Consider the following 14008-nt stretch of genomic DNA (forward strand, 5'->3'; position numbering starts at 1 on the left):
CTTTTTTATTTAAAAAGTTTTGGTTATGAGAAATTTGATTAAGCATTTTGCAAGTTTTAGTAAGTAGATGTAGTTAATACTGGTTGCAAATCAAGCCAAATCAGTTTCCTCCCCATGTCACAAGCTATCAGCCTAATTTGGGAATAATTACCTTCTGACACAACCTCATTAGACACACCTCCCTTGATGAGCTGCCTGTTGAGTTTTGGGTTTTTTTTGGTGGGTGGTTGGTTGGTTTGTTTGGTTTGGGTTTTTTTTTTTTTGTTTTGGTTGGTTGTTTTTTTGTTGCAAGACTGGATAGTTGGGGAATTAGTTCTGTGATACACCAAGCATTTGTTCAATGTTCATATTATCCCTGTTAAAGTAGGGCTAGAAAGAAACATGAAACTATCTCCTCTTTAATACAGCAGTAGATATAATGTTGATTTTAATTTTTACTAAAGGAATTGGTACAAAAATTGGATTGACTTAGCTGAAGAATTGCATAGATATGTTCAGGCACTGTTTATCCCTGTCACTATAGATGATACAGTATTTTTGAAATGGGTAAATTGTGGAACATAGACCTTGAGTTAGATATCAAGGCTAACTGCCATGTCCTCTCAAATTCTTCCTCAAATTTAACACTTGATAATTACTAGGTAGATGTCTGGAATTCTTGTCAATTCTTAAGGTTGGGTTATGTGTGAGTGTGGGTGTTTGTTTCTTTTAATTTGGCAATTCTATACCCGTCTATCTGTCCATGTCCACTTTTGGTTTTTTGAAGTTTGTATTCTTATATTTCCTTCCTGCTGCTGTTCCATCCAGTCAAACTGAAGTGCAGCCACTAAAAATTAGTCGTGATCACTTTCATTTAATTTTTTGTGCATTGCTTGAAATAATTGTGGTCTCCAAGGCCTACTACAATATAAGTAGCTAGAAAATACCCTATTCCTGATATGTTTTCAGTAACCACTTTTTCAGTAAATAATTATGATAGTAAGAAAAAACAAGTCTCTTAATTAAGGAGATCCAGATGGATAGAATATTAAAAATCCTTGGTGATTTAGGAATATTTCCATGTGTTATGCATAGCTTCATTGTGAATTAATGCCATATAAATTGTTGGTTTGTTCTTGAATTATGTAGGCACTGGCTAAGCTTAATTTGTATGAATTTTTGCGCTATTGGTGTGTCACGGCATACATTTCTGGTAACTGATAAGGTAGTGTAAAGGGCATAATTATGTGGTTATGGGCCCACAATGTGTAATACGAATAGTTGCCGTTGATCCTATTGTCAAATATAGCAATATGTATATCAATAGTTAAATAATTGTAAGAACTTTGGTGGTACTAGTGCATTTTGATATGTTTGTCTGTAATATGCATTTGTTATGACTTTTAATATCTTAAAAATCTTGACTTGAAGGTAGAAATAAAGGATTGTGAATGACAGTATGTAAAGATGAAATAGTTGTGACCTAAGGATGACTATAATATTTCAACAAGTACAATATGGTCTGCAATAAAACATTTTTGTGAGGTTGTATTTTTTTAAAATCACCTAACACCTCAAATACAACTTAAAATATGTATATGAATATTTTGAAATTTAAATGTTAAATTTGCCTAGCTAACACAGCATTCTGACATGTATTGGTAAAAAAATCTTTTTCATCCCAGGCCATGTCTAGATTGGCATTGGAATTGCCAGCCTCCAAAAGACCTTTCTAGTGTTTCAGAGCTCTGCTGTGAGTGAGGTAGCATGGACTTGAATATACCCTAAACTGGCTACAGTAACTGGTGGCTTAGCCTACACCCAGATGGATCTGGTTTTGGCTTTATCAGTAAATGTTTCAGAAGTGCAGATGGTCTGAGGAGCCAGTCAGTATTTGCTTCTGGGTTGACAACTATAGTTAAGTTTTGTCTTGGGGTGACTTTATGATATGTATCCCATATCGCTGCCCTATGCCCAGAAATTAATTTTTGTGCCTTTCTATGCCTTTAAACTGAGCCTGAGAGGGGGAAGGAAAAACTGAGCAAAACTTTTTCAAAGCAGTTTGCAGCTTGTTCAAGGTCACACAGAGATAGAGACTTTTTTTCCCAGCCGCGTCAGAAGGAGAGCAGGAGGAAGGGAAGCACCCAGCTTGCTTTTCTTTCCAGCCAGCTTTCAGCAGTTTTTTCCTCAGCTCTTTTTCCTTCGGAGAGTTGAACTTTTGTTTTTCCTGGGACTGTGTTTTTTTCCTTTTCTCTCTGCTGGACGGTTTCAACATCAGAATACATCGGGAGAACTTTCCACTGAGGCCTTGGCCCTGGAGGTGGGCCCACCACCCTGTCCCAGCTCCAAGGAGGGGGAGAGAGAGATCTATGGAAGGACTCTGAAATTTTCCCAGGTTTCTCTCAGCAGGGCGAGGGGTTTTATTATTTAGCATTATTATCCTTTTCCTGTGTGTTTGTTAAATAAATAGTTTTTATCTTTTTCACTTTCCTTTGAGGAAAATTTATTTTTCCTGAACCTGGTGGGGGAGGGGTGGTTGTGCCTTCTCTCAGAGGATGTATTTCTAAATTTGACCAAACCAGGACAGTTTTTACTAGGCTTTTTCCAGCACAACAAGATGACTTTTATATCATGTCTGTGTTAATTTTCTCTGTTTTCGTTTTGTCTCTGAATCACGAGTTCTTTTACTCAGAGTTCGGATTGAAACGCAGGAGATGCCAGACTTTTCTTCTAATTGGTGTTTATTATTTTCTTATCTATAGCACAGCTGCACGGGATGTGCCTCTTAGGTAACAAGGTGGAAAATGGCCCCGAGTTCTAACTTCCAAGGCCATTTAAAGTCCAACTCAACCAATTATGAAATGCTAAGTAATATGTTTTTATTTATAATCCAATAACTATATATTCATGACCCGCAGTGCGGGTTTTTTGACTCAATATCAGAACAGCCAGATTTGTGAAGAAGAAGGAGAAAAGAAGAAGAACAAATCCACACCCAAAACCCTCCATATTGTTATATATATATTATTATATCCCAGAAACCTAAATTCTCTTAACCCAGGGTTCCAACATGTCTGTGTATTGGCAAGCTAGTTACGTGTATTTGTCTGCTTTTGTTCTCTTTTCATCTTAGGAATTTAAAGATCTCATGCTTGTCAATCTGGAGGTATGAACAGTTTTACGTAATAAAAAAGAAGGAATTTTAGTTAATAAACTGCAGTTGACCAACCAAACTTTTAATGCACCTAAATTTGGAAAAATATCTGTTCCCATGATTGGAGATTTTGTTGGTCTCCCTAGAAACTTTAGTGTGACCAGACCTCTGTATTGATCAAGCTCCTGTCACTGATTTAATTCCCCATTAGTGACAAAGATTGCCTAAGGTATTTGAGACTGAAATTCACTTCCTTTTAAGACCTGGTTTTAGTTTCATGAGTGTTGGGAAATAGAATTATTGGGATCAATAAAAGAACTGTGCAAGCAATAGGCCTGGAAGTTTTAGGCTTGTGTGTGAGAACTTTCCATGGGAAAGTCCCTGTGTGAAAGATAACAAGCAGGGCTGGGAAACAAAAGAGGGAGTCTTGAGATGGTCCAGCTGTACTATCCGGGAGTGAACGAGGGAGATAGACACTGACTTCTTTATGGAAGCTTGCCAATGTAAGTCCAAGTATGTAGAAATAGAGATGTGTTTTGATAAGCTTTAAGCCACTTAGGAGTTAACAAGCTGGTATACTATATAAGTGCCTTTGGACTGCTAATAAACTGAGTTTTGCGGAGTTTGCTCTATCAACCATATTGGCTGGCCTGCATCTCTCCCCCCCTGTCGGGGGCCCGGGCTCCTCGTCTCACTAAGCTTCTGACATCTGGTGCCCGAACTTGGAACACGGAACTTGGAACACCAAACACGGGACTCGAACACGGAGCTCGGAATTTGGACTGGGACTGGCACTTTGTTCCTCTTGACCCGGCGGGAGCCTACTGCGGTGCCGGAGCAGCGCTGGCGAGCGTAAAAGGGTCGGCAGCTCGCCCGACACCAGCCTGGACCGACCTGACATCAGGGATTCGCCGTTTGGCTGACAAAGGCTAAACCTGAAGGCTGCAAGACCCTGACAGCAGGGACAGCGGTAAGACGCGGCTTTGTGGAAAGACACGGGTTGTGGCAAGACACAGTGCGGAAAAGATGCAGCTTATGGGAAGATACAGTTAGTGCGGTTTGGTACACATTTTGCGGTGTGGTACGCAGTTTGCGGTGGAGACGCGGTTACGGAAACGGAGGTGGCCTTTGGTTTACTTTTACACTTTTTAGAAAAGCAGGGAATTAAGTATACCTTAATAAGGAACTAGCTGATCCAAGATCGTTTAAAATGAAAGCTACAGAAACAAGAGCTCTCAAATTCACCTGGAGAGCAGTAACTAGCACTCTCGCAGAAGTAAAAACAGAAAAGACAGTTGCCGAGGCTGCCATAGAGATTTTAGAGAGCAGCAGTGCTGGCTGTAGCAGCTCCGGGAAAGAAACAGACGCGGGACTTACAGAGCGGCGGCCAGAGACCGCGGCGGAGTCCGGGGTAGCACGGTCCTTCGGGCTAGCCGCGAGAAAACCGATTAAAAACGTGGCGGCACACGTCCGCTCACTGCAGGAGCTGCTAAACTCGGCAGAGCCGGATGTTGACTCTCCAACGGCTGAGGGAGAAATGGCTGTGAACGCGGAAGCAGAGACACCAGATCCAGGGGGCGGGGCGCAGGCAGGCCGAGGAGATACAGGCAGTCCTGCCGTCTTGCCGAAAGCAGCAGAGCAACGAAGAGGTCCTAAAGTCCGGCCAAAAGCGGCGGAGGGTAACCCCCCCACGCCGAACAGCGAAACGGCCGGCAGCAGTGCGGCTTCTACGGTTTCATCTCCTGCAGAGCCAAAGCCGGCCGGGGCAGCCCGAAAACAGCCCCAAAAGAAAGAGAAGTACCAACAAACAATACAAAAAGTAATCAAAAAGCTTGCTAACTTATCTACACAAAGCATTTTCTAGTCTGTCTTTACAGCAGATGTCCTGTGTTCAAAAGTATTACATCAGCATCATACAGTTGTTGTTAACCCCTTCACAGTTCCTGCTCTGGGAACGAACGTAGACTACAACACTGCAGAATGTCCTGCAACAACAGGGACAAGTCATTGCTACATCACTGACCAGAGAGGTGCCCAGCAAAGTGGTGCCATGCTACAGGACCCCGAAACGAGACAGCACAGTCAGCATCAGCCCCTGAGGAACGTGATGCCACTGCTTCAACAGCTGGGACTTTGAGACCTGTCCCGAGGAGCCTTGAGAGAGGCTGAGACGTGGCTGAGTGAAGGAGCTGAGGACTTGCCAGATCCACCACTCTCCGTAGCAGGAGAAATAGTGAGACTCTGGGGCGAATGTAACAGCTGCCTTAGGTGGTTGCTAGTGACTTGTGGTGGGTGTCGGGGAACCCTTTCCAAAGACAAAACTAAGAAAAATAATTGCATAAATTTTTGGGTATATTGCAAAAATTTTTTGAGTATAACACCAAACACAGAAGTAAAGTGAAAAATTGTTTTTTGAATGTCTTGAAACAAGAGCCTTAGCAGGCATTTTCAATCAGCTGCCTGCCCATTTAGATCAAGTGAAAGCAGTCAATTTAGCAATTAGTTATGCATTTATGTTTTTACCTGGTGTTTTAGCAAACAGGGCTTATGCTATTTTGCTTAAACTTGCTTGCTGGGAGAGGAATAAGTTTAATATAACCTTGCAAATGCTTAATAAGTTAAGTGTGTGTGTTATTAGTGTTAGACATATAATATTATAAAGTTAAGTAGCCATTGATTTTCTGCTATTAGCCCACAGCCACGGCTGTGAAAGGTTCCAAGGTTTGTGCTGTTTAAGTCTTTCTAACCACTTTTTCCCACTTCACTAATAGATAAGTGAGTTACATCAATTAACTACATAATTATAGAAAAAAAGAAGACGGTCTCAACTTAGAGGGATGGTTAAAGTCATTAGGTTTAAAATCATAACTAGTTTTATTTGTGTAGCATTTGATTACTGTAGAACTAGCAATACTGTTAATAACAGTGTGTTCACCTTGCCTCCCGATGCTTGCAATAGATAATATACAAAGTCACTACATCTGTGACCCATCAAGTATTGCTTGCACAAAAGAAAAACGGGGAATTTGTTGGGAAATAGAATTATTGGGATCAATAAAAGAACTGTGCAAGCAATAGGCCTGGAAGTTTTAGGCTTGTGTGTGAGAAAACTTTCCATGGGAAAGTCCCTGTGTGAAAAATAACAAGCAGGGCTGGGAAACAAAAGAGGGAGTCCTGAGATGGTCCAGCTGTACTATCCGGGAGTGAACGAGGGAGATAGACACTGACTTCTTTATGGAAGCTTGCCAATGTAAGTCCAATTATGTAGAAATAGAGATGTGTTTTGATAAGCTTTAAGCCACTTAGGAGTTAACAAGCTGGTATACTATATAAGTGCCTTTGGACTGCTAATAAACGGAGTTTTGCGGAGTTTGCTCTATCAACCATATTGGCTGGCTTGCTTCACTCTCTCCCCCCGCCGGGGGCCTGAGCTCCTCGTCTCGCTAAGCTTCTAACACATGAGTATTGATCTAACAGATAATTTTGGGTGCTGCTTTGTGTGGAGTGTCTTCCTTGGCTTTTCAGTTTATTTTGATGCCCTGTTCAGCTTTTTAGACAAATCTCAGGCACACTTCAGGAACTAATTTGAGTTTTACTGGCTACACACTCTAATGTAAAGAATAAACTGCACATTCTAGAGATAACAGCCGGGGGGGGGGAGTACATTAAGAAAATGCACTAAGGTAAGTCTAAGCTAAATCATTGAAATTAGGAGACTGTATACCTACAAAATGCACTTTTCCCAAACATCAGCTGAAGATTTCAACCCTATTGATTTCTTTCCCTACCTACTTCAGTTCTGTTTATAGATCTAAAAATCCAAAGAAAAGGCCACTGCAAATCAGTGTCTTGTTGTCATAGAAAAAAGCCTGCCAAAAATGCAAATGAGAAAGTTTACGAAACTTTCTGAACTTTTTAAAAGCCAAATCAGATTACTATGAATGTACAGAATCCTTGGAAAAAGGTTCTCTGACTTGAGGATGTGGAAACTTGCTGATGATATAACAGATACTGATGGTCTGATAGCCAGTAAACCAGAATTTGCAAGGCTAGTAGTATAAGACATTTTAATTCAGGAGTGGGAGGGTGGGATTCTTACATGGGTGTGCTGTTAATTATTTTCATGTTAATGTAGTGGGAGGATGAAAAGTTGGTATGCCTGAATCTGTAGTATATATGAAAAAGAAGCTAGGTGTAAATTGTGTCATTTTAAAGGCAATAAACCCCCCAAGAGGCTTTATTATGTTGGGGAGGATGGAGAGAGTTATTGGTTGTCCATCTTCCTGTCTCCCCCAGTGAACTATTCATGTATGGTCTTAAGCAAAACTTTCTTCTACTTGAAGCATAGTAGTTTGATATTTAACTGTGGTGTCCAATGTTTTCTTTTTAGTTTGCTACAAATGTTTTTCAGTCAGTTGGCATTAGTGCTTGCTGGAAATTTCACCACATAGTGTGAGTGCCACCTGAATACTTTTAGCATGATATTGCATGTTCTCTTCATGAGGAATAATCTTAATGTAAATGATAAGACTTATAAGACAAATGACTGCATGTTGTGTGCTGAAGGCATTGTTTGGGTTTAGGGGCTTGGGTTTGGTTTTTTTTAGCTTTTGGGAATCCTGAGCAGAGGAGGGGTTTATGTGGGACTTCAGAATAAAGACCTAATAAAGTACTAGAAATAGTTTGTCTGTGTGTATACATAGGCTTGACAAAATAAGTCGGTCCCTCAGAATATTCTGGCAATCCCTGAGGCCCCAGCTGATATGAAGGGCCTGTTGTGATGAGCTGTATTTGCCTTTATGTACAATTATTACCTTGGAACGCTTTAATTAAAGGCTTTGGATGAAATAGAGAGGAAGAGGTACAGTATAGAGGTGAGCAAGGCCAATGTTGAGTTAGAACAGCTTTAATTTTTATACAGATTTTTTTTTTATTGTGGATGGAGATAGGGATGAAGAAAATTTGAAAAGGGAAGACAGGAAAATATAACCACTTAAGATGGCAAGCTTAGGTTTCTGTTTTATACTTGAAAGCAGATACAAAATTTCTCATGTGGTAGAGAATTCTGGTTTAAGTTTTGAATAATGAGACATGTCCTTAAAATCTGTTTATTTCTTTTGGGTAATAATGTCAAGCATTTTGGTTTGTATAACTGTGTGGCAGCCTTGATGTTTTAATCAGATCTTGAATGTTTTTAACTTGTCATTTAAGCCTTTCATAGTTTGTAGATGTCAAAACAGATTTTTTTAACCTATTAGTGTGGTGATATCTGGACTAATAAGTTGATTATGATTAATGTAATTGTTTTTCTTCTTTTGCTAGGAAACACTGCATTACATGACTGTGCAGAATCTGGAAGTTTAGAGATCATGAAGATGCTTCTCAAGTATTGTGCTAAGATGGAAAAGGATGGCTATGGAATGACTCCTCTTCTGTCAGCCAGTGTGACAGGCCACACAAATATTGTGGACTTCCTGACCCAACATGAACAGACAAGTAAGATAGAATGTATAAATGCTCTGGAACTTCTAGGAGCAACATTTGTGGACAAAAAGAGAGATCTGCTTGGTGCTTTGAAATACTGGAAGCGAGCTATGGAAATGAGATACGATAGGATTAGTATCCTGAAGAAACCTGTGCCGCAAACACTAATTATGGCCTATGATTATGCTAAAGAGGTAAACAGCTCAGAAGAGCTAGAAAATCTTATTGCAGATCCTGATGAGATGAGAATGCAAGCACTATTAATTAGAGAACGTATTCTTGGTCCTTCTCATCCAGATACATCCTACTATATTAGATACAGAGGTGCTGTCTATGCAGACTCTGGAAACTTTAAACGATGCATCAACTTATGGAAATATGCTTTGGACATGCAGCAGAGCAATCTAGATCCACTGAGCCCTATGACAGCCAGCAGTTTGCTATCATTTGCTGAACTCTTCTCCTTCATGCTGCAGGACAGGGCAAAAGGCCTGCTAGGCACTACTGTCACATTTGATGATCTAATGGGTATACTATGCAAAAGCGTACTTGAAATAGAGCGGGCCATGAAACAAATCCAGTGCCCTTCTGATCCAATACAGCTGAACAAAGCACTTTCTATCATTTTGCATTTCATTTGTTTGTTGGAAAAAGTACCTTGCACCTCAGAACAGGAGCATTTTAAGAAACAGACTATTTATAAGTTTCTTAAGCTTCAGCCTAGAGGGAAGAATAACTTCAGTCCACTTCACCTTGCTGTTGACAAGAATACTACATGTGTGGGTCACTACCCAGTTTGTAAATTCCCCTCTCTACAAGTTACTGCTATCCTGGTGGAATGTGGTGCTAATATAAATGTCAGAGACTCTGATAACAACAGTCCTTTACATATTGCTGCACTGAACAACCATCCAGGCATAATGAATTTTCTTATCAAGTCAGGTTCACACTTTGATGCCACAAACTTGCATAAACAAACTGCTAGTGATCTACTGGATGAGAAGAAAATAGCAAAAAACTTAATCCATCCTATAAACTATACTACATTGCAATGTCTTGCTGCTCGTGTTATAGTGAATCATAACATATGCTATGCAGGGCACATACCTGAAAAGCTAGAGAAATTTGTTTTGCTCCATAGATAATAGTGTGCAGTCACAGAGTGCTGTTGTTGAAGCATGACTTGGTGACAATGTTTTTCTTGTGCACTGTTGCAATATATCAGCATTCCTTTAGTTTGCTCCATCTTGCTCTCATTTTCTAAAGCGATGTTAGAATTGCATCTGCAGAGTTGGTTAACCAATATTTGAATATCCCATACATTATATTTTGTGGATTATTTAGAAATATAGTGCTATATTTAGACTCTTAAAATTGTTTGCCATAAGCTCGTCTATGCCAGTCTTTTTTTCCTCTCAGGTGTTTAGGACTGAGTTGGGTATTTTCCACTGATTTCTTTTTACTACAGCTGTTGTGTGGATTTTATACAGTTGGAGGGTCATCTTTTTTGGTTTTGCTTGAGCATTTCTACTTTTACTCTGTTCTTTTTCTATGGACTTGTTAACATTTACAACTACCATAAGTGCTTTTAATCTTCTCTATGCACTGACTTAAATGTGACTGTGGTGAACAATTCTATGCAGCAGTTGGCCAATTTCAACTTAAATGCCCATTTTGATTTGCAGTTTTGTTTGGAGCTCTTTTTGACAATGCTGCCTTCATAGCATTACAAATTTTGGACCTACATATCATCTTTCTGAACTGGGGTTTAACTTTTTTATTCTAGCTGTAACTGATATTACTTTCTTGTTGATCCTCTGGAAGTAAGCTAAGTTTGGGAGAAGAAAATATCTCTTGTTCTCATGTTAATCCACTTGAACTTTTAATCTGATAATTGTTCTCTCACATCATGCAGTTAGGGAACGAGTACTCATCATGTGCAACTGACAGCTTCCCTTTTACACTAATGTCTTGCTTGTGTTGGTTATGTGACTAGATGTAAAGCTTGTTCAAAGTTGAACCAGAAACTTAATTATACATTTCATCTATTTCTCATTAGAGTGTATGCCATAGTTTAAATTTGCAAATCAACTTCTTTGGCTACAAAAGAAACTAAAGCACATTGGTGGTGTGATGCTTATCAGTCCAGAAATATAGGCATCACCAGTATCATTATAACATAGTAAATGGCCGTATGGCAGAGTAATAGAAATTCTATAGCAGTGTCTCCTCTTCTTAATTTTAAATATCTTTTAAATGCATGTTTTTTCTATCTCTTATTATGTCAGCTGTACTTAAGAAAAAGCAGATTGTTGTATGTATATATAGTTCCTAATTAAACTTACCTATTTTTATAATATTTGCATAATAGCTTAACTTTTACAACAGAAAGGGCTCTTTTGACTTGATAAGAATCTATAAAAGAATTTCATAAAGGAGAGCAAGATTCAGGTATTTAATATAATTCAGCACTTTACTGTTGATCAATAGTAGAATTTGTTATGGCACATTAGCCCTGCAAATATCTAAGTGAAATTAATTTGTGTTGAGTAGAATACAGTTTACCTGCAAATTTAATATTCCAGCATATTGAAGATTGTTGACTTGGTGTTTCATTTCAGTGATGGGCAGTAAATAGGTTTCTTGCTCCAGAAACTCAACAAGTTGATTAAAGCTTTTATTTGTGATAGAGATATTTAAAAGTCAAATTAAGTAGATAAAAAGAAAAATTATTTAGGAGGGTTTTTTAAAATTTGTTGTTGGAGTATTTTTCGTTTTGTGATTTAAGTTGATGAAGAATGTATTGAGAGTATAAAAGAGTATATATTAAAAAGTTCATCCTCGCTTCTTGGCTGTTTTGGGTTTTCTCTTAGTATTCAGTGTGGAGCCAAGTTTAGCCATTCTTGGGGAAAATATTGTAATACTTTTAAACAAAGATATGTTGAAAGTAATGCTGTTTGTATATTGCCACTTTCAAACTCTTATTTTTAAACCACTTTCATGTGTTTGTCCCATGGTATACCTATATTGTATGAAATTCTGTGTATAAGAAAATCCTATTTGTTTCTCTTGCAAATCTGCAGCAGTAAACTTGTATTAAATTGGCTGATTTTTTTCTGATTTGTAATGATTAAACTACATTGCACCCAAGTTGTCAACCCATAAAGATATTGAGAACATTAAGGAAAAAAATTGTATGCTCTGTGGGGGTGAAATAGATATAAAAATTGATTAAATAATTTGCAGGTATGCATTTTTAAAGACAAGGATATTGATACCCCCTTGCTTGTTGAAACTTCTGAAATTGGATTTTTTTTTTAATAAATACTCAAAGCACTCTTCCTGGACTTCCACTGAAATACTTCAGCCAGGAAGATGAAAATTACTGAGGTAAAAAAGAAAAAATGAAAAAGCTGTTCTTGTCAAATTCTAAAATTATATTCCTATTTTTATATTGCTTATGTCAGTAACATGATTCCAGCTGTCTGTAGTATCTCCAAGGTTCTGATTGTTAAGCACATGGTAGAAAGCACTTTTTAAAATGCAAGGCAATAGTGTGGTTATTTTTTCCATGCATACTCTGCAACAGTCCTTGGATAGGAGGTATTTTTATATATTACCTAAATACCAAAATTTCTCTTTTACCAACTTTTTTGAAACTGTTTGAAATTAAACTCCTTTCACTTTTATAAAGCACTATCTTATAGAAGGAATGGAATGCTATAGCAAAATTCTTACTGAGGTATTAAGAAAGAATAAAAACCTTAATAGGAAAGACATATGCCTCTTCTCAGTTTTACATCAACTGCTAGTTAATAGTGACAGGATATGACTACTCTGGAAACAGCTTCCTTGTTCTTTGAATTATAGAGTGGAATGTCTTTTATACTCTCAAATATTGACAAATGTGAGTACAAAGACTTAACACTAATTTCTGTGTTCTGTGACTACAATGAAGTGGTATTTAATGCTTCAAAGTAACTTTGAGGAATGTGATGGAGACATGCTAGACTTAAATATAGTTTATTTTACATTGTTCAAATCTCTTTGCTATGAGGATGACATAGCATGAGGATGCATATCATGAGGATGAACTGTTGAACCCTCAGTGAGCAGAATGAAAAGTTATTGTTTATTTGGTTTTAACTAACTCTTTGTATTCCATTATATCACAGACTTCCTGTGCAGAGAAATTCCATGTGATTGAAATATTTGAATTATAAACTCTAAATATATCAATTCCATGTATTGAAATACTGCATTTTCTTTTTAAAATTAGCTTAAATAATAATGTAAAAAAAAAGGAATAACAAATATATTTCTCTACTCTTACTCTTTTTAGGCTCTAAATGCAGATTACATTAAAAATATGCTCTGGATAACACCTGTCTGAGTCCATATATCTGTTTTCTTCAGGGTTACTGTAATACTGGTTGCTGGACCTCTTTTTCGTTTAAGTATGAATAGTTAAATGTGAATGCTACAGATTTAGGCTTTGATCTTCTTGTTAATTATTATGCCTTAAACATACTATAGTGTTTCATTCTCTTACTATCCTCCAACCAAACCTTTGAATTCTGATGATGGGCAGTAGTAAGGAAAAGGCTTAAACTAGAGGATGCAAGAGACTTTCACAGTTTTTCTAGAAAATGCATTTGGGCATGCTATTAACTCTGTTAAAACATAGTTGTGTTTGTTTATAGCATAAATAAAACTAGCAAGATCTTGTAATAAATAAGCAATAGACACTTTCCCAAGAAAGTTGCACAATTTTATTTAATAGCTTTTGAAGTCTCTGACCTATTGCTTCCATTATGTAAAAAGACAAAAAAATACTTCCAGGATGAGAGAATTATGTTAAGATTCTTATTAAAGAGGTCTTCAAAAGTCTTCTGTTCTGTAGAACATCAGCATAAGAATTTTGAGATTGTTATAGTTACACACAGTAGTCATATTTAAAAGGCAGTGTACACGTCATTTCAGATTTTATTTAGATTGATTCTTAATTGGTAACAAACAGCATCAAGCTGAGGCACTGGATGAGGAAAACTAGTACAGAGCTTTCATGGCAAAATAATTGTTACATAGATGACTTACTGAATCAAGTATAGATTCTCTTAATTAGGAAACAAAGAATTGGAATTACATAATTATTCAGCTCTCTGTAGTTGCAGATGATGATAGATATTTAGTCTGGAAGTGTCTGATGGACTATCTAAACTATGCCTATGTGTCATGGTTTGACACTGGTTAAAACGCCAGGCACCCACGAAAACTGTTCACTCACTCTCCTGCTATAGCTGAGCAGAGGAGGAGAAAAAAATGAAGGGCTCGTGAGTTAAGGATTGGGAGAAAACATTATAAGGGCAAAATAGGCTCAAATTTAAAGTA

At 37.8% G+C, this 14008-nt stretch overlaps 1 protein-coding gene across 4 annotated transcripts in view; it reads left to right on the forward strand.

Annotated features, from left to right (window-relative positions):
* LOC138102912 (protein fem-1 homolog C-like) overlaps positions 1-13411 on the forward strand; it is a 44310-nt gene extending 30899 nt beyond the window's left edge. For all 4 annotated transcript variants that reach the window (XM_069000706.1, XM_069000703.1, XM_069000705.1 and 1 more), the window contains one exon: positions 8456-13411. In XM_069000706.1, the coding sequence (XP_068856807.1) occupies positions 8456-9762 (1307 nt within the window). In that variant the 3' untranslated portion in view covers positions 9763-13411. The remainder of the gene's footprint in view (positions 1-8455) is intronic.
* Positions 13412-14008: the final 597 nt, after the last annotated feature.

The sequence above is a fragment of the Aphelocoma coerulescens genome, assembly GCF_041296385.1.
Source record: "Aphelocoma coerulescens isolate FSJ_1873_10779 chromosome W unlocalized genomic scaffold, UR_Acoe_1.0 ChrW_unloc_scaf_5, whole genome shotgun sequence".
Classification (NCBI taxonomy): Eukaryota; Metazoa; Chordata; class Aves; order Passeriformes; family Corvidae; genus Aphelocoma; species Aphelocoma coerulescens.